This window comes from Danio rerio, chromosome 2, assembly GCF_049306965.1.
Source record: "Danio rerio strain Tuebingen ecotype United States chromosome 2, GRCz12tu, whole genome shotgun sequence".
Lineage (NCBI taxonomy): Eukaryota > Metazoa > Chordata > Actinopteri > Cypriniformes > Danionidae > Danio > Danio rerio.
In genome coordinates, this window is record NC_133177.1 from 48,333,277 (window position 1) to 48,354,663 (window position 21,387).

General features: G+C 31.2%; 2 protein-coding genes across 2 annotated transcripts in view; both read right to left on the minus strand.

Moving 5' to 3' along the window:
- capn10 (calpain 10) overlaps window positions 1-21,387 on the minus strand; it is a 76,631-nt gene that overhangs the window by 48,284 nt on the left and 6,960 nt on the right. The window lies entirely within an intron of this gene.
- Window positions 5,603-10,432, minus strand: ccl20a.4 (chemokine (C-C motif) ligand 20a, duplicate 4). The gene is made up of 4 exons (XM_021471293.2): window positions 10,211-10,432; window positions 8,340-8,448; window positions 5,931-6,008; window positions 5,603-5,803 (listed from the first exon to the last, which is right to left on the minus strand). Exons 1-4 carry the CDS (start codon window positions 10,284-10,286, stop codon window positions 5,782-5,784), a joined length of 285 nt encoding a protein of 94 aa, XP_021326968.1. The 5' UTR covers window positions 10,287-10,432; the 3' UTR covers window positions 5,603-5,781.

Consider the following 21,387-nt stretch of genomic DNA (forward strand, 5'->3'; position numbering starts at 1 on the left):
TGACCACAGGTGTAGAGGAATATTGTACTGTTGCCATCCTGTGCCCCAACTTTCAGCAGAATAACACACCATGCAGAAAGCTCAAATGATCTCACACAAGTTGTTTCATGAACATGAGTTTTAAGCATCTTGCTGAAACAATACCACAAATAATTAAGGTTGTTCTGAAAGTATTAGTACAAGCAAGGCGTATACAGTATATAATAATTGAGTGATGAATGTACTGTTTTCTCTTTCTGAAAGAAACGTTTCATGATGTTAATAACAGAATATTCTTTAGTGAGAGTTTAGTGTGAGGTCTTCACAGCTTCTGTGCAGGCCCTGGATCATACGTGGTGGTCATTATTACCCTGTCAGATTTTTTAAGGGGTAAAAACCTGCTTACTAGACAAATGCTTAGAGATCATTCAGTGCAGAAGATTTCTATGAACTTTATAAAGTTCCTCTTTAATAATAAAAAGGATGTTGGATATTTTTAATGAAAGTGCTGACAACATCTCTCCAGTTTGGATTTGTCATTCTCCAGGTTCAATCTCACCTTTTAAAGATATGTAACATCTGGGGAATGGCCAGTCATATTTTGATTAATGGCCAATATTTCTACTCCCATGTTCCCTTGTTGACATTAAAACAATGACAAAGACAGCTGTTGCAGAACCTTTGCTCACAGATTCACTGTTTCAGAATGTCAATGAACAATAATAGCACGATAAACCGGTGGAAATGAAAGTAGTGTTAAGGCTCATGAAAATGATGACTTTAGCAGTTCTCATGAATACTGAAAGCCCAGAGTTCAGGATAACAAGTTCATCATCAAGCCTTATCTTTCCACTTTCTGTTATTTTCTACAAGATTTCAAGCTTTATCTTAATTATGGTAACAGTGGAATATTATACAAGTGTGCATCACTGAAGTTGCATTTATTTTAGTGTGCATTTAAATGTTAAACAAAACTTTAATCATGCACACAATCAAAATGCAATGCAGGCGACTATGGCTCAGTGGTTAGCATTTTCGCCTGACTGCAAGAAGATCCCCGGTTCGAGCCTCGGCTGTGGCATTTGGCGTTTATGTATGAAGTTTGCATTTTCTCCCCATGTTGGCGTGGGTTTTCTCCATGTGCTTCGGTTTCTCCCACAGTCCAAAGACATGCGCTATAGGTAAATTGAGTAAACTAAAATGTCCTTAGTGTATGTGTGTGAATGAGTGTGTATGGATGTTTTCCAGTGCTGGGTTGCAGCTGGAAGGGCATCCGCTGTGTAAAACCATAGACTGTAAAATATATGGACGTAGTGTCCGTGACGTCACCCATAGGTTTCTGAAGAGCGCAAAAGAAGCCACAAGTAGGCGCGGCCAACCGTCGCCATTTTGGTCACGCGTCATCACACCCACAACGGGATACCAAACAAGGGCAAAGAGGCGGAGAGTGAGCGGAGCTACAGACACCTGCTAGCATTTAGCTTGGACCTGGTTCAGACACACTTTACTTTGGGAGAATGCTTAATACTTTATCACCTGTGACTCGTTTGTATTCTGACCACTTGTGCTTGGTTGTACACTATATCAATAAAGTGTTTAGACTTTTAAAAACACTGCTGTAATACATTGAGCCACTAAACATTGTTCTTATGACGTTTTTCAACAGGAGGAAAACGCGAATTACACCCAAACACTTCAGATATAGTCTGTGTTAGTTACTGTAAGACTATTGATAAAATCCAGCATAACACTGTATGACAACGCTTCAGATGACTGTTCTAGAGCCTACAGCTAATCAATCCGTCAGATTCTGGAGTGCATTACAGCTCTAAATATAAATATAAACGATAAATGATCTTAAATAAAACAAATACATGTACAGAGATGGTATATAAGTATATAACTTTACTCACATGGGAAACGGAGGCCACGTGAATGGTTTGTGAGCACAATTAAGTGCCCTCAGCATGCCATGCCATCTAATAATTGTGGGAAACAAGTCCAAAAGGCAGTTGACTGTGTAAAGCCACATAAAACAACACAGAAATACGATAAATATGCCGAGTTCAGTGACTAATCTGCAGGACTCAGCTGAGGAGACGTGACGGCGACCAGCGAGACCTAGCTGTCAATCAAGTGGCCACGCCCTTAATTATGCAAACTTAATATAACTTAATATAAAGGAAACGAATGAGTTATAAAAAAAATCACCCCCTCACAGTTGTCATGAAGGGTAATATTACCTGTATTAACCAAAATCTTTTTTTGTACCAGGCTGTAAACACCTTTTTTTCTGCTGTAAAGTTGGCCATTCTAACAGTGGGCTCAATTGAAATTTGCTCTGTTTTGGAGCCAGGAGCGGCCAGGACTAGCGGAATTTCGGAGGAATTGCAGTTTTAGTTACTTCCGTATTGGCTTCCTGAGGGAGAGCGGGAGGTTGCCGCTTGTGTAAAACATACGCTGGGTAAGTTGGCAGTTCATTCTGCTGTGGTGAACCCTGATGAACAAAGAGGCTAAGCTGAAGGAAAATGAATGAATAATGCAATACAATAAAATATTTTGACTGAATGTTGCCCCAACACATAATTATTTAAATAATGAGATGAGTGAATTTCGATTCGTTCATTTTACTGGCTTTAGTTTAGAGCTTTTTTGCAGAAATACTTCTACAAATGTTTACAGTCCGTTAAGGACTATTGAAAAGGACCAGGAAATAACACTGATGCTCAAGCATTGTGCTGAAAATGATCTTTGTTTATACAGACTCAGTCTGATTTTACTGTGTGATGTGTACATATATACATGTAAATAATATACACATTTATTCTATGGTCGGTTACATTTTATTATTCTTATTGGCTGGAGGGTGTGTAAAAACGGCCATTAATCAACATGCATATGGTTGTCCATTCCCAAATGTTACATATCTATGATGTGAGGTGAAATTGAACATGACCTGAAGAGTGACATCCAAACAGGAGAGATGTTGTCAGTAGTTTCATAAAAACATCCAACATCCTTGTTATTATTAAAAAGGAACTCTTGTTCCTCTTTCATAAACAAAGAGCAGTATGTGAACAGTATTACCCTGTCAGATTTATTAAGGAACATAATGAGCCCATGCATGATGCGGAGCTTGCACAGAAGCTGTGAAGACCTCACACTGAACTCTGAGTAAGAATATTCTGTTATTAACAACCTGACAGAATTCCTTCAGAAAGAGAAACATGCTGGATATTCACAACACTCTCAGAAATAAAGGTACACAAGCTGTCACTGGGGTGGTACCTTTTCAAAAGGTTTGTACTTAAAGGGTCCATGTTGGTACCTCAAAAGTACATATTATTAGTACCTACAAATTTTAACGGGAAAACTTTTCTACATTTTAGGTACTATTATGTACCCTTGAGGTATTAATATGGACATTTTAGGTACAAATTTTTACCTTTTGAAAAGGTACCACCCCAGTGACAGCTTGCGTACCTTTATTTATGAGAGTGTACTAATGATGTACACCATACTTGATTGACCCCATTAAAACCTTCACAACTTCCTCAATCCATTGTGACATTAATTCAATAAAGATTTTGAGATTTAGGTCATATTGACACGATTAGATGACTCAGTACCTGGACATATGTATCCCCTATTCCTTCACATCCCAATATAAAGACAGTTGGATGTTTTAAATATTTAGGAACATTTATAGATAGTAAATTGACTGAGTGTTTTTTTTTTTTTTTCTTTAAAGCAATGCAGAGATTATATCGTCTTAAGTTACAACAATTTGGCATGTGTCAAGCTATTCTGGAAATGGTATACAAGAATTCGGTCAGAAGTGTTGTGAGTTTTAACATGATTGTATGGTATGGATTGTTGCCAGTAAAAGAAAAGCAAAAACTTTGTCAAGTATTAAAAATTTCCAGTGCGATTCTGGCAAAAGCACAAAAACAACTAAATTAAATGTATTTAATGAGAACTAAACAGAAAGCACATGTCATTATTGAAGATTGTTCCTATCACTTAAATAAAAACCTTCAGCTTTTGCCATGAAAAAGATTTTTTAGGCAACTTCAAAGTAAAGACAAATGTAAATCTAATGTATTATCTGACAACTGACATTATAATTTTAAATATTGGATTTAAGTAGGGTTAATCAAGTTTTTAATGTGATTTATGTGATGATGTTAAATGTATTTGTGTTGCTTGTTTTTTGTAATAGAAGTGATTTGAATACAGATGTAATTATGTGGTGAAGCCAAAGATAAATTTCCACTTGTGGATAATAGAGGAAGTACAAAACATGGAAGTCATTTAAGTTTATTGAATTCATGGTCTCAAGACCCCAATGTCTACGGCTGCATTTGGAACATAATAAAAGTAAATACATTAATACATAAATAAACAGATTAATGCTTAATGACCATAGGGCTTTTTAATTTGAGTGTTGATATGGTGTACAGTATATATATATATATATATATATATATATATATATATATATATATATATATATATATATATATATATATATATATATATATATATATATATATATATATATATACAGTATATAGCAATATTGCACAAATATTGTTAGCCAATAAAGTTCACCAGACATACTGTAAACACTCTTAGAAACAGAACTACAAACTAAAGAGGGATTTATTGGATTTATTATTACTAAGAATAAATTGTTAGTAAAATAAATGAGTTATAGGACCTGTTTTGGGTGTGTATTGGCTACAGAAAGATGAGCATATACTGCCACCTTCTGTCCACAGTCACAAACTTTTAGATCTGCATTTTAAGGAAATGTTGTCAGTGCTTCCATACCCAGTACCGCTTTAAAATGGTTTTAGACCGCAGTTTGATGAGTAGTAAACATTGGAAATGCTTTAAAGTAAAGGATCTTTATTGGCCTCAGTACTTAAAAAAAGAAAATATGCCCGCATGGAAATGATTCATTCAACAAAAGGTTGTTTATACAGTCGTTAAAAATGAGTCTTCAGATTGTTTATGTTCTTGACACCATGAAAAAATGGTACTTTAACGAACTTTTAATTGAATGGTTTACTTAGATACACTGTAAAACCCAAAATGTTAAGGCAATTCAAATCATTTAAAGAAATCGACTGCAACAAACCATTTTAGTAAAAAAAAAAAAAAAAATCCTAATGAGTACTGTAAACTTAACCCATTTGAGTAAATGAAGCAATTTGAACACAGTAAAACCCAATAAATGAAAAGAACTCAAACCAACTAGTGACTGTAAAACTTAACAAGTAAAGGCAACTCAAACTGTTTGAGGAAACAAATTGCTACAAACCATTTAAGTTAAAAACTAATCCATATGAGTACTGTGAACTTACTTCATTTAAGTTCAAGTAATAAAGTATTTACCTTCAACACTGTCTTCAAAACTTTTAAATAAGTAGAATTAACTTTCAGTCAATTTTGAGTTAACTTCACTCATTTCATTTGATGAAGTTGACTGTTGGGTTTTACAGTGTACAAAAGCAGCTCTTTAATGGGAACTTTAAAAACACCTAATCTTTATTTTGAAAAGCGCAGCATTAATTACTAATTTTGTTGCCAAAACAAAACAAAGAGACACATTATTGCTGTAAAAACAATTTATTTATATAATAATAATGATACAAATGTGCAGAGTTCAAAAATCACGATCAATTCAGGATAAACATTCATTGTTGCTGTCAATACTATCTTAATTTACATTACTATAAAAATCAATTCTAGCCAATCACTGATGGTTTGTTCTGTAAGATTTGACGGTCCACATTAGGCCGACTTATTTTTCATCCTGCAAAATACAAAATGAAACTCTTATAAGAGAATTTTCTCAAAAACATCAAGTCAGTCATATTAAGCTCTATATTGAGGATAGGTGTTATGCACAGGTATGTAAGTGTGTGCACCGCTGAACTCACTGGATGTGTGAAATGGCTTTCTGAACCCACGGGTCATCAGGATTAGCGCAGATTTGTCTGTTCTTTATTGTAGTAAAACTGTAATAAAGAAAGAGAATGTTCTAGTTTATATATTACACATACAAATTGTTCATTGGAACTGCATATAAGAAATCATAATATATGAGATATTGTTTTTGGTAACAGTTCACCTGGAAAATAAAAGAGTGTGTTTACATGCACATTGTGAACACTCATTTATTGAAGGTCATAAATTGATTATCACAGCTTTGCACTTATGCTAATTTCATTTATTAAAGTGTGCATGTGTTCTTCTTACTGTGATTTAAGTAGTCTACAAAAAGCATACACTCTAAAAATGCTGGGTTGTTGAAACCCAACATTGGTTCAAATATGGACAACCCCAATCGTTGGCTTCAAAAGTGTAAATTAAATTTAATTGTTAAAATACCAAGTTTACGTTTCCATATATTTGGCCTAAAACTGGGTTACAATAGCCCAGCATTCAGAGTGTACCAAAAGAAATATAGACTATTTCCTGATCCCAAAGAATGATGTCATTCTCATCTCTCACAGCAGTTAAAATCAAACTACTACATGTGAGCAGTAAGTTTCCCCTTCACATTTTGCATTAACCTTTGCTTTTAAATGTTTTAAGATGACTATCAACATAAACTAAATACCTAAGTTAGATAACAAAAAAATTATGTTTTGACATGACTACGAGGAAATTAACTAATTTTTAATGTTTAATTGCATTAAGCTACTGGGTAATGGACAATGGGTTATTTCAAAGAGTTATTTTTTGTCAATTAATGGGTTTTAAGGGTATAAAATGTACAGTACATCGCTAAATTATGTAAATGTTTTGAGTTTGAAAGAGATGGGTTAAGCAGAGGAGGAGCAAACATAAAAAAACAACATGTAAATAAATATTAGTTGTTAGAAGAAGACAATTCATAGAGTATATAAGGGCTGCAAGATATTGGAAAAATCTGACATCGCACTATTTTACTTTTCTGCGATATATATTGCGATATTATGCATCTAAACAATTTCACTAAATGAGTGAATAGCACAATGGAAAGAATTTATAGTCACCTATTTTTTTAAGGCTGACTTTCTGCTATTGGCCAACCATTAACTATGATTTTGCTTCAAGAAACTCCTAATTTGTTCCTTAATATTCAATATTAAAATAGCTTAGGTATCGGGTTGTGTTTTGTAATTGTTAAAATTACGCTGCAAAATTTTTCATGTGTTAATAATTCAACACCGTTATTCTTTATTAAACTAAAATCTCTCACAGGCCTCAAAAACATGCAAGTGATGCAATTTCACTCCATTGTGTTTAAAATCTGCAATAATTCCACAAAAGCTCGTGTTCTGAACTGTGACTCTAGCTCAGATATAATCCTAACTCAACATTTCATATCTATATATATTTATTATCTACACTGTAAAACCCAAAGAGTAAAGGTAACTCAAACCATTTGAGGAAACCGATTGCAACAAACCATTTAAGTTCAAAAACCAACCCAAATGAGTACTGTGAACTTAATCCAATTGAGTAAACAAAGCCATTTGAGCACAGTAAAACCCAATAAATGAAGAGAACTCAAACCAACTGAGAACTATAAAACCCAATAAGTTAAGGTAACTCAAACCGCTTGAGGAAATCGATTGCTACAAACCAATTGAGTAAAAAAAACTAATCTTTATGAGTACTGTGAACTTAAATTGAAGTATCTTTAACTATTCTATCTATCTATCTATCTATCTATCTATCTATCTATCTATCTATCTATCTATCTATCTATCTATCTATCTATCTATCTATCTATCTATCTATCTATCTATCTATCTATCTGTCTGTCTGTCTGTCTGTCTGTCTGTCTGTCTGTCTGTCTGTGTCTGTCTGTCTGTCTGTCTGTCTGTCTGTCTATCTATCTATCTATCAGTATTATAGATTATTATAGTATATGTATAGCCAAATAAATATAAATATACATATATTATAATAATCTATAATATGAATGTATATGATGTATACAAATGTATGTAAATGTATAATAGTCACACAGTGTATAATAGGCACACTCCAATATCTTACATAATTACATAAACTGTGCTTTTAATTTGTGCTTTTAATTTGTGCTTTTGCTTTGTTTTCTCATGTTTATTGTTAAACCTGCTGTATGTAATTTGTCTGTTGAAGAGCATAACAAAATTATTTTAAAAGAGGTTTTAGTGAGTTTTCAGCATATTAGTTTGCGTGAATACGTGCTCTCTTTAACTCATTTTCAATAGTTCTAAAAGCAGTTTCAGTTCCTTTGACTTTCACTGTATTTTTTTGTCCACACAATATAAGTCAAAGGGAAGTGAGTCTATTCCTCTGTTGTTACTCACATGACAGCCTTGATATTGCAGGCCTTAGTGGTGTCCTGCAAGGTGTAGTCCATCAGTCGGTTGAGAGGCAGAGAATGTATTGAATACATGGTACAGCACCTCATGGGACCTTAACACACAGCAGAACAGAGTTTGAGTACATCTGACCAACTATCTGAGCAAAAGCTTATTTGTTGAAACAAAGATTCATTCATCTACAGGTCTTCCATTGTCCTGGTGGTAAACCAGGCAGTGTATACTATGACTATTTTAGGGTTTGTGAGTCATTGTTCCTTTAATTTAAGCCAAACTAAGTCTTTGAATCTCTATAACATACATACAACAAGTAATCATAAATTATAATGAAGCTAAATCATTTCATCCCCCCAAAAATAATAGATAGATACATAGATAGATTAATTAATTTAATTAATAAACTTTATTTTATATAATTCATTATTTGTTTTTTAAATTACTTTTATTTTAAATAAATTTTTAAATTATTTAATTCTAATTATTTAAATTATTTAATTATTTAAATATTAAACATCATTAAACATCAACCAGACAGTGACTATTTTTGGGTTTGTGAGTCATTGTTCCTCTATTTTAAACCAAACTTTAAATCTCCATAAATAACACATAACATAACATGAATAAAAATAATGCTCAATAATTTTTCCCTAAAAAATAATTAGAGGTAGATAGATAGATAAAGTTATTTATTTAACTTTATTTTGTATAATTAATTAAATTAAATTAATTAAATTTTATATAATTATTTTAATTATTTAATTATAATTATTTAAATTATAATTACTTTATTTAATTATAATTATTTTAATTATTTATTTATTTATAATTGTTTTAATTAAAATAACTTTATTTAATTATAATTATTTAAATTATTTAATTATAATTATTTTATTTAATTATAATTATTTTATTTAATTAAATAAATGTTTAACATTATTTTAAAACAATAACCACACCAGAGATTTGTAAGAACATGCACATAAAAATTAAATGTGCATAAAAATTAAATTTGTGCTTCTCACAGAATTTCCTAAAACCTGTACAGACAATTACAAAGAAACAGCCGACATGTCGAATTAAACAACAATCTTTGAAGAAAAAGTGAAATTGTGGTTTCTCAAACACTCCAAATCATTCTTGTTTGTTAACATCTTCGAAAACTGATTATAATAATCATTTAATAAACCCAATGTGATGCACATTTTACATCATACAAACAAAGAAACAACCAATGTGCACAAACATCTTAGCATACTTTTTTCTATGCTATTGACATCTAGTTGTTTGTACTATTACAGAAATCATTTATATATGACTGATAAACATCCATTGCATATTAAAAATAAAAATTAAGAAATCTATAATAGATTTAGTGTAGCTATAATTAAATCCATATTAGACAATAATAAAAGAATTTAAATGCTTAATTGATAAAACTGTAATAAAAAAAAAAAAAACTAACTATATTAAGTATTTTTTTCTTCATTCCACTACACTGAAAAAAAAATTATTCATTGGATTTGCCTAAAAAGTTTTAAGGTATAGTTTGCAAGAAATTCATATGGGCTGAATTTAAACAAACAAATGAAATGTAATAATGTTCAGCTTAATTTGTTCAATAAAATTCAGTAAATCCAATTAATCATTTTTGCGGTGTACATAAATTCATCATGCTGCTTTGACTAAAGTCATCAAAGGAATTGCAAAATCTCTGATCATCAAGTATGACAGCATTCAACTAGTGATCCAGTTTCTATCCATTTACAAAGGCCTGTGGTTACATTTCAAGAGCAGCTTTGTGAACTCAAAGAACAGAGAAAACACTTGAGTGTGAGATAAAAGTCAGGTTTACTTACTGCTTTGACTCAGGTTGACACAGACACACAGCAGCAGAAGCAGCGCAGATGACGTCAGGACCAGTTTGCTCATCATGGGATGGAAATAAGACACTTTCGAGTCCAAAAAGACTAATAAAATTGATATAAATATTTAACAAAGTTGCACGAACAGCAGCAGTGTTGAGGATGTTGGAGAAGAGGTTTGCTCAGTCCACCTTATCTGGCATCCCTAGAAATCGACAATTATATAGCAGTTGTGCGGGGAATTTGCGGACCACATGCCACTATCACTGAACGTGGAAGACGGGGGAAAATCACGCGGAAATATTACTAGGTCAAATAGCTTTGTGTAAAATATAAGTGGGATATTCCACATCTATAATTATCTTACTACTCTTTGAAGATTTCTATGAATTTCCGACAGGATCAATGTAATTTTTTAAATAAATAATTAGTGCCATCAATTAAATTAATGGTTTATACATTAAACATAATCAGCACTCTTAGAAATAAAGGTTTTTTATCATGAAGAATTTTTTATGGAACTTTTACAAAAAAAAGCTTCTTTAATGTGGGGAAAAAATAAGAATTAAAAAATGTAGTAATAAATCTTTAACAAATCTTCACTGAAAAAATTGTAGTTCTTTTAGTAAATCTTCACAGAAAAACTTTGTTTAAAAAAAATGTTAATTGAAAATAAATGATCAATAAAAGATTTTTTGGGGTACAAAATTTGTATTTTTATGGCATCACAGAAAAAATTATAATATTTTGATACTTAAATATGTAGTTGTTTTAATAAATCTTCACTGAAAAAAATTAGCTTTTATAAATCTTTACTTATTTTTTTTAGTTTTAACAAATATTCACTGAAAAAAGAAGTTTTAATAAATATTGACTGAAAAAATGTAGTTTTAATAACTCTTCACTGAAAAAATGGTTTTAATAAATCTCGACTGATTTTTTTTATATAAATCTGGACTGAAAAATGTATGTATTAATAAATCCTCACTAAAATGTAGCTTTAATATTTATTTCACTGAATAAAATATGGTTATTTTAATAAATTTTTAATGAAATATTCTTTGGGGAACAAAACTTGTATTTTCATGGCATCACAAAAAAAATCTGGTACCTTAAAATTTTGAAAAAAAATTTCTTTTGATAAATATTTACTGAAATATGTAATTCTATTAATAAATCTTCATTGAAAAAAATGTTTAGGTTCAACAAATCTTGACTGAACAAAATATAGGTTTAACAAATCTTCACTGAAAAAATGGTTTTAATAAATCTTAACAGAAAAAAATGTGGTTCTTTTAATAACTTGTAAATGAAAGGTTCTTTTAAAAAACAAATTTGTACTTTAATGGCTTGACAGAAAAAAAAACTTCGGAAAAATGTTGCTATTTTGATAAATATACACTGAAAAAGTCGTTTTAATAAACCTTTACTGAAATTTTTTTTAATAACTCTTCATTGAAAAAAAAATTGTTTTAATAAACTTTTACCATTTTTAAAATTATTATTATTATTATTATTATTAGAACCTTTATTTTACCAGGAAAAGCACTTTGAGATAATTTTTTTTAAATAAATCTTCACTGAATAAATGTAGTTTAAATAAATCTGACTTTATTTTATTTTTTTATAAATCTTGACTAAAAAAAACATGGTTCTTCTAATAACTCGTAATTAAAAGGTTCTTTGGGGAACCAAAACTGTAATTTCATGTCATCACAGACAAAAAAACGTTTTGAAAAAAAAGTGTTCTTTTAATCATTCTTCACTGACAAAAAAAATGTGGGGGTGGACTGGTGGTGCAGTGAGTAGAACTGTGACCTCACAGCAAAAAGGTTGTGGTTCGAGTGCCAGCTGGGTCAGTTGGCATTTCTGTGTGGAGTTTGCATGTTCTCCTCGTGTTGACGTGGGTTACCTACGGGTGCTCAGTTTTCTCCCACAAGTCCAAAGCCATGTGCTATAAGTGAATTGGATAAGCTACTGTAAATTATCCACAGTGTGTTTGTGTGAGAATGAGTGTGTATGGGTACTTTTATGGCAGAGTGTAAATCTGTAAATTCATTGCATCACAGAAAAAAAAGAAACTTTTAGAACTTTAACTGAGATATGAAACTTAATGAGATGTGTTATGCTATCTGCCATAAATTATTTACAAAAGTGATTTTACACTTTATTATTTATTAATAATGGGTATTTATATATCGATTATTTATTAACCTTTGTTGACATTGTTTAACAATAAAAAGAAAAATCAGCTGTTCATTGTTTCCTCAGGTTAGCTTGGGTAAATAAAATATTGAAAATAATTATCAGAAATAACTGTTTGTTTTTAATAATCCATGACTGTATAATTGGCAATAATTACCTAAGAGCAACAAAGTAAAGTTTTATTGTTGTTAGTTTACGTTAACCAATGTTCAAATATAATGAAACCTTACTGCAAATGTTTACCAAATAAACAAATACAAGTAACAGCGTTAAAAGCAAATGTTTGCATAAAGCTTCAGCTCAGTGTTTCTGTGTGGGTGTGACTTCATCGCATCGGTAGTATTCAGTTCATTCACAATTCATTCAAGACAAAGACATGCAAATATTTTGTGACCATTAAACCTTGCACACAGGAGAGTCACAGATAGCTTCCGTTAATTATTTTCCATCTTCCATCATTTTTGCATTTCTGTTTCCAACAGGAAAAATCCTCAGTTTTTTTAAATTTACCCTTCAGACAAAATCATCACTGACTGAATATACAACAATAAATAATGATATGGCATAATAATAATAATAATAATAATAATAATAATAATAATTATATATATATATATATATATATATATATATATATATATATATATATATATATATATATATATATATATATATATATATATATATATATGTACAGTATATGTATGTGTGTGTGTGTGTGTGTGTGTGTGTATATACAGTATATATATATATATATATATATATATATATATATATATATATATATATATATATATATATATATATATATATATATATATATATACAGTATATATACACTATATATACTGAAGTCAGAATTTTAAGCCTCATATTTTTGTCAACACTTTTCTAAACATAATAGTTTTAACAACTCATTTCTAATAACTGATTTATTTTATCTTTGCCATGATGACAGTAAATAATATTTGACTAGATATTTTTTTAAATACTAGTATTCAGCTTAAAGTGACATTTAAAGGATTACCTAGGTTAATTATGGTACTTATTTAAACCTCAAAAGGGTTTTAAAAAATTAAAAACTGCTTTCATTTTAGCCGAAATAAAACAAACAACGAGTTTCTCCAGAAGAAAAAATATTATCAGAAATACTGTGAAATTATAGGAAATTCCTTGCTATAAATATAAAACTTCCTTCCTTATTTTACTATAAAAATGGACAAAAAATTTAAATTAAGAAGAGACTATAAAGAGACTATTTAGTCCTTATAAAAAATTGCAAACAAAACAATACAATATAAAACAATGTTTTAATCACTATATATTCTTAAATAACTTATAAAGGGCCAAAAAGCAAACTTGGTTGAGGACTGTGAGCTGAATTTTTTCCAAACCATATATATATATATATATATTAAATTTGTCATGGGCAATATACAAATTTATTTGGTAATATTTAAAAATGACTAGAAAACGTTGCTTTAAATGAAATTAACTAATGCAGTATCATTTTTAACATTTTATAATGAACTTATTACAGTAAAAATATTAACAATCTCATTTATAAGACAATGGAGTTCAGTGCTGAATACACTGTAAAACCCAACAGTCAACTTTATCAACTGAAATTAGTGTAGTTAACTCAAAATTGACTAAAAGTTAATTCAGTGTTGAAGGTAATGAGTTAATTAAATACCTCATTACCTCAACTTAAATGGAGTCAATTCACAGTACTCATATAGATTGGTTTAATTAAAATAGTTTGTAGCAATCGGTTTCCTCAAATGGTTTGAGTTGCCTTAACTTCTTGGGTTTTACAGTACTCCGTTGGTTTGAGTTCTCTTAATTTATTGGGTTTTACTGTGCTCAAACTGCTTCGTTTACTCAATTGGATTAAGTTCACAGTACTCATTATTAGTTTTTGAACTTAAATGGTTTGTTGCAATCGGTTTCCTTAAACAGTTTGAGTTACCTTAACTTATTGGGTTGTACAGTGTAGTCAAGCTGCTCCTGCCTTTGCTTGACTTGCTCGCAGATATATTGTGCATTGTCCAATATCTGTCAAGTGACAGTAACGACTTTTTAAAAATGTCTGATTCATTTACAACTTTTAATTAAATCATTTAATTTGTAGTTAGCTTCTTTTGTAGCTCAGCAATAAAATAAAGGGAAAAGGTTACGTTAAATTTGAAATGAATAATCTCTGTCAAAGGCTTTCACCCCAAACACCTCCCCATCATTCTACCTCTCTTTTCAGATGAGGGGCCAAATCAAAGGTTACCATGGGCCAACTTTGGGCCCAATTTTGGGCGTCTTTGGTCTAATGGCTGTTTTTAAATGTGCTTTATAAATAAATTAACTATCTAGAACTAAAATTAATATTTAAAGATTTTAATAAAGTGTGAAAGTGAAAAAAATATATAAAGATATACAAAATATATTAAATATGGAAATTTAATAAAAAATACTATATTTAAATCATATTTACTATACCTACAATCAAACTATAATTAAACTATATTTATTTCTTCTAAATAATTTAAGTGACCTCTATGGTGCAACAAAAACACACACAAAATAATACAAATACACAATAAACTAAATCGTATGTACAGTATAATTTAAACATCTAACCAAACTGTTTTTTCCTGGAAATCAGATGCTGATCATAATCTCTTATCGAAGATTCAGATCAGATCATCGTGTACGATCATCAGGAAAAAAAAACGACTAAATATTATAATCAACCTGACAAAAACTGTAAACCTTCTCCCCTTTTTAAAACATCACAGGAGTTTAGAAACTAACACACAGAAACTCAAAATGTCTGTAAACCTGGAGGTGTAAATAAATAAAAAACAAAGAACAGCTTTAGTAAAAACCACCTCAAGAAGCTGCACTTTTATGTGACATTAAAAACGATCTGAAGTCATACAACGAGAGACCAAAGTGAAGGTTTCGTGGGTTCGAAGGGAAGTAATTCATTGCAAATGATTCACTGTAAGGCTTTGATCTCGCTCTTATGACCCATTTTGCACTTCGATTTTAGGACACCAGTTTCATAAAACATTATGACCTAGAAAATATATGAAATTCAGCAAAACCCACACGAGAAAGCCACACAGTCTGCATATGGAAAATGAGGACGCATTATGAAAGAGTGGGTTTTTTATCCAATTGCGGTGTAATTAAAACCGAATGTGTTTAAGTTCAAGCAATGAGCGGTTGATGTATCTGATGTATCAGTTTTCACAAGCAAATATACAATATTAAATTCAACTCGCTAAGTGTAACTGCAGCGATTTACTGTAAAACAAAACATGTGTGAAAAGTTCAACTGCGCATTCAAGACATTGCAGATATACAGTTAAAGTCAGAATTATTAGCTCCCATTTGATTCTTTTTTTTTTTTTTTTTTTTCCAAATCATGTTTAACAGAGCAAGGAAATTTTCACAGTACGTCTGATAATATTTTTCTTCTGGAGAAAGTCTTATTTGTTTTATTTCGGCCAGAATAAAAGCAGTTTTTAAATTTTTAAACGCCATTTTAAGGCCAAAATAATAGCCCTTTTACGTAAATTTTTTTCTGACTGTCTTCAGAACAAACCATTGTTATAAAATAACTTGCCTTATTCCCCTTACCTGCCTAGTTAACTTAATGAACCTAGTTAAGTCTAAATGTCACTTTAAGCTGTATAAAAGTGTCTTGAAAAATATTTAATAAAATATTATTTACTGTCTTCATGGCAAAGATAAAATAAATCAGTTATTAGAAATGAGTTATTAAAACTATTATATTTAGAAATGTATTGAGAAAATCTTCTCTCTAATAAACAGAGATTAGGAAAAAAAATAAACATGGGGGCTAATAATTCAGGGGAGCTAATCATTTTGACTTCAACTGTACATACAGTTACAGTCAGTCAACTTTTTGCCACCGATGCCCAGTGACATAAGAACAATTACAAGCTTAACTTATTTTTAGTTTAAGTAAAAACAGGCGGATTATATTATACTACAAATTATTTTATTAATTCAATAATACTACTAACTAATCCAAGCGGCATCCTCCCGCTCTACCTTGTGAAGCAAATACGGAAGTATCTGAAACTGCAATTCATCGAAATTCCGCTAGTCGTGGCTCCATAATAGAGCAGATTTCTATTGAGACCCCTGTTGAAATGGCCAACTTTACAGCAGAAAAAAGGTGTTTACAGCCTGGTACAAATAACGATTTTGGTTCATACAGCTAATATTACCCTTCATGACAATTGTGAGGGGGTGAATTTTTTTATAACTCATCTCTTTTATTTATATTAAGTTATATAAAGTCTGCATAATTAAGGGCGTGGCCACTTAAGGGACAGCTAGGTCTCGCTGGTCGCAGTCACTTCACTTCAGCTGATTCCGGCTGATTAGCCGTTGAACTTGGCATTTACATCATTTTTGTGTGGCTTTACACAGTCAGTTGCTTTTAGGAATTATTTCTTACAATTATCAGATGATATGGCATGCTGTGTGCACTTAATTGTGCTCACAAACCATTCATGTGGCCTCTGTTTCCCCGGTGAGTGAAACTATATACTTATATACCATCTCTATAAATGTATTTGTTTTATTTAAGATTATTTATCATTTATAATGTTCTTTAGAAATGCACTCCAGAATCTGACAGATTGACAGGCTCTAGAACAGTCATCTGAAACATTGACATACAGTTTTATGCCTGGATTTCATCAATAGCCTTGCATTTACTAACACAGACTATATTGGAAGTGTTTGGAAGTAATTTGGGTTTTTCTCCTGTAGAAAAACATCATGAGAACAATGCTTAGTGGCTCAAAGTATTACAGCAGTGTTTTTAAAGGACTAAACACTTTACTGATAGTGTACAGCCAAGCACATGTGTTCAGAACACAAAAATCACAGGTAATGAAATATTAAGCATTTCTCTCAAAGAAAAGCCTGTCTAAGCAAAATGCCAGCAGGCAATTAGACAATTGCCTTCAGATGACTCCAAAGATAAAAGTCTAAGGGGGTCAGATCGGGAGACCTTGGGGGCCATTCAACTGGGCCACGACGACCAATCCACTTTTCAGGAAACTGTTCATCTAGGAATGCTCGGACCTGACACCTATAATGTAGTATTGCACCATCTCGCTGGAAAAACTCAGGGAAAAAAAAAAAACTTTTTTGAACCCTCCCTTAATCCCTTAATAAATCTTTTGTTAATCTTTATTCAAGTTGCATTTTTCTGTTGTTTAGTCCTTTGAGAGGTTGCTCATGGGACCTCATTGCTGACACACACACACAAAACTTCACAACATTTTGTTGCGTACCTATGTCCCTCTAGACAGAGGTGAGGGGAACGTAACAATTACTAGAAATACTGTGAAGATTTGAAAAAAATTTAATAAAATAAAAAAATAAAAATCACAGCAGAACCAAGTATTTTGATTTGATTTATTTCTTTTTAAACAGAAATATCATACATAAAATATGAATAACAAAAAATACTTTTCACCATGGTCAAACATGGAGTGGGATAAAGCACGAGCTTATTATTTTCCCACGCCATTACCACATACATCATTCGTCTTTTACTTAAACTTATTTCTTCTTTTACTTTTCTCTTCTTTTTACATGAGACATATTTTATCCTTTTGGCAACTTTGACAAATTATGTTTGATTCCATTTGTTCATTTACATTTTGTAACAAAGACCCAAAAAATACAAAGTACTGCAAATAGCCATTAATTGAAATTTCATCATACACTTTTCATTTGATCCTTTTTCACCTTCATCATTATATTTCTTTAATAATATATATTTATACAACGTTTGAAATGGATTATTATCTTGACATTGTTTGAGAGTCTGATCTACACTGTTCCATAATTCCACACCACAGACAGACAGACACTTTTTCAAGTTGTCCTTGTTTTCAACCTCCTGAAATTTTGTTCTTCCTTATACTTTGTATATTTTGCCTTATACTGTATTGTAAACTATTTATTTTAGTTTGGCTAGAATAAAAGGAGTTTTAATACATTTTAAATAATAGATTTAGCATTTTCAAACCATGCTATGATTCCAGTACTAATTCACAAAAAATTAACTGAATAATAAACTAGATGACTCGGCTTTACAAGTTAGAGTTATTAGGATATATGCAGAAGGAATTTTCAGTAATCCAGTTAAATCACTTCTGGTGAGCTGTATGAGGTTACAAAATTGCAGCATTTAAATGTTTTCTTTAAAAATCAGTGATCTTTACTGCCTGATTGATATACAATACAAAGTGGGTCTCATAATGTACAAGAAGCACTGCATTAAATTACATTAAATTACACCCCCCTCCCCCACACCACCATGTCTTTACAATATTAACATTTATTTCACTCCAGTAATTTCATGAATTTCTGCGCTAGCCTGCTGATCCTGAAAGCACATGTGTGTAAACAGCTTTTCATCTTGTTTTACACTTGAACAAATTAATGAATGCTTAAGTCTATTTAACTGAAGATATTAAGGGCATTACAACATTGATGCTTTATATTGATGCTCGTACGCTGGAAGTTTATTTATTAGGGAAAAAACACTAGCTGTGCATCTTTGTTATTAGTCGAGCCATTGGGAAAAATTGGTTTGTTCTGTAGCCAAAAAATAAATAAATAAGTATATTATTATCGACCCTAAAATATCTTAAAATATATTAAAACTGCATTAATTAAAGCCAAACTAAAACATTCTTCAGAATAAGAAATCTTATAATAAATACTGTGAAGATGTCCTTGCTCCATTAAACATCAGGGAAATATTTGAAAATAATAAAACATTTTGCCTTCTACAGTATTGTATACTTACATATACATATAAAACAAAACTATTCAATGTCTAACTGGATAAAATGCAACAATGTAACAATATTATTCAATATACTTTATTCTTTTAAATGCATGTCCACTGGTTGTATGTATTCATGCTGTTATATAATCACAATAAAGATTTCTTTAATGCATTCAGGCAGCAACAATAAAAGGTTTGAGTCTCTGCTGGACATTCCCAGCTGTCAGAAAGTTCCTGCTATAAGAGGCCCCATTCAAATGTTCCTTTACAAATTATCAGTTTGTCTCAATTGACAATTCCAGCCGCTTTCACACATTATGCCCAATACTGCAGGTTTTCCAGTGTCTTCGGGAACAAATTCAAATGTTCTATAAATGTCTCTTTTCCTTTATTATATAAAATGTATTATGTTAATCATTGCTATTGTGTATATACTGTAAAAGTGATCACTTTCGTTGTGTGCTACAGTATATTGGGATAATAATGCCAAATTTGTGACATGATTACTGTAATTTTCTTAATTTTTCACTGTCATCAACAAATTGGCTGGTTTAGATATTAAAATGATTTGAGGTGGTGAACAAAGATGCTGGCGAGGCAGTGGCGCAGTAGGTAGTGCTGTCGCCTCACAGCAAGAAGGTCGCTGGTTCGAACCTCGGCTCAGTTGGCGTTTCTGTGTGGACTTCCTGCCTTCGGGTGGGTTTCCTCCGGGTGCTCCGGTTTCCCCCACAGTCCAAAGACATGCGGTACAGGTGGATTGGGTAGGCTAAATTGTCCATAGTGTATGAGTGTGTGTGTGAATGTGTGTGTGGATGTTTCCCAGAGATGGGTTGCGGCTGGAAGGGCATCCGCTGCGTAAAAACTTGCTGGATAAGTTGTGTGGCGACTCCGGATTAATAAAGGGACTAAGCCGACAAGAAAATGAATGAATGAACAAAGATGCAAAAAGCAAAGTATCACCAATCTGACTCTAAATACAATGACTTGAGTATAAATAAAAGTTCTCAAACCATATTTGTAATAATTATAAATTGAAAAAAAAACAATCTTTAAGCACAGAGTATCTTTAGTTAATATAAATAACTTTTAGTATTAGTAGTAGTAGTACTGTAGCTGTTGTTTTGTTTTTACATATAAACAGTGCATTATGAACGGTGTATTTATTTCAATTTCCTTATTTTCTTCTTTTTAAAAACTAAAAGATCTAGGACTTTCTTCAGATGAAAAAAAATATTACAAGAAATACAGTAAAGATGTTCTTGCTCCATTAAACATAACTAGGGTAATATTTGAAAAAGAATACAGATTTCACATGAGAGCCAATCATTTTACCTTTTACTGTATTGTATATACTGTATTGTAAACCACTTCTTTTAGTTTGGCAGGAATAAAAGCATATATTCTTTTAAAATATATTTTAATTAATATGTTTAGACTTTTCAAACCATGCTATGAGTCCAGTATTAATTCACAAAAAAAAAAATTAATTTAATAATAAAATAGATGTTTTGGCTTTATCTACAAGTTAGGGTAAATAGAGTATATGCTGAAGGACTTTTAATTTTCCAGTTAAACCCAGTTAAAGCACGTCCAGTGAACTGTATGCAGTTACAAAATCGCCTGTTTTCTATAAAGATCAATGATTTTTCCTGCCTGATTGATATACGATAGAAAGCCGGTCTCAGACTGTGCAAGCAGCACTGCATTAAACTCAATTTTCCCCGCCATGTCTTTAAAATATGAACATTTATTTTACTCCAGTATTTTCTGCGCTAGCCTGCTGATCCTGACTGCACATGCGCGTAAACGGCTTTTCATCTCGTTTTACACTTGAACAACTAAATGAATGCTTAAGTCAATTTAACTGATTATTTTTAACCACATTACAATTTGTATTTAAATTACAACATTGATGCTGTAAAAGAAACCATATAAAACTGTAAAAAAATCACATCAACTGTTCACCAGACGGTTATCAGTCGTGGAAAAAAACACTAGCTGCGCATATGCCTAATTAGTCAGTCAAAAAAAAATAAATAAAATAACTCACTTAAACAGGCATAATATTATCGACCCTAAAATATCTTAAAGTATATTAAAACTGCTTTAATTTCAG

Bases quoted from the DNA above. Each gene is read 5' to 3' on its own strand.
- ccl20a.4 (XM_021471293.2), bottom strand. From the start codon at position 10,286: ATGATGAGCAAACTGGTCCTGACGTCATCTGCGCTGCTTCTGCTGCTG. The intron at 8,449-10,210 runs GTAAGTAAACCT...CTGTGTGTTAAG, and splicing joins TGTCAACCTGAGTCAAAGCA to GTCCCATGAGGTGCTGTACC. The intron at 5,804-5,930 runs GTGAGTTCAGCG...TGTATTTTGCAG, and splicing joins AAAGCCATTTCACACATCCA to GATGAAAAATAAGTCGGCCT.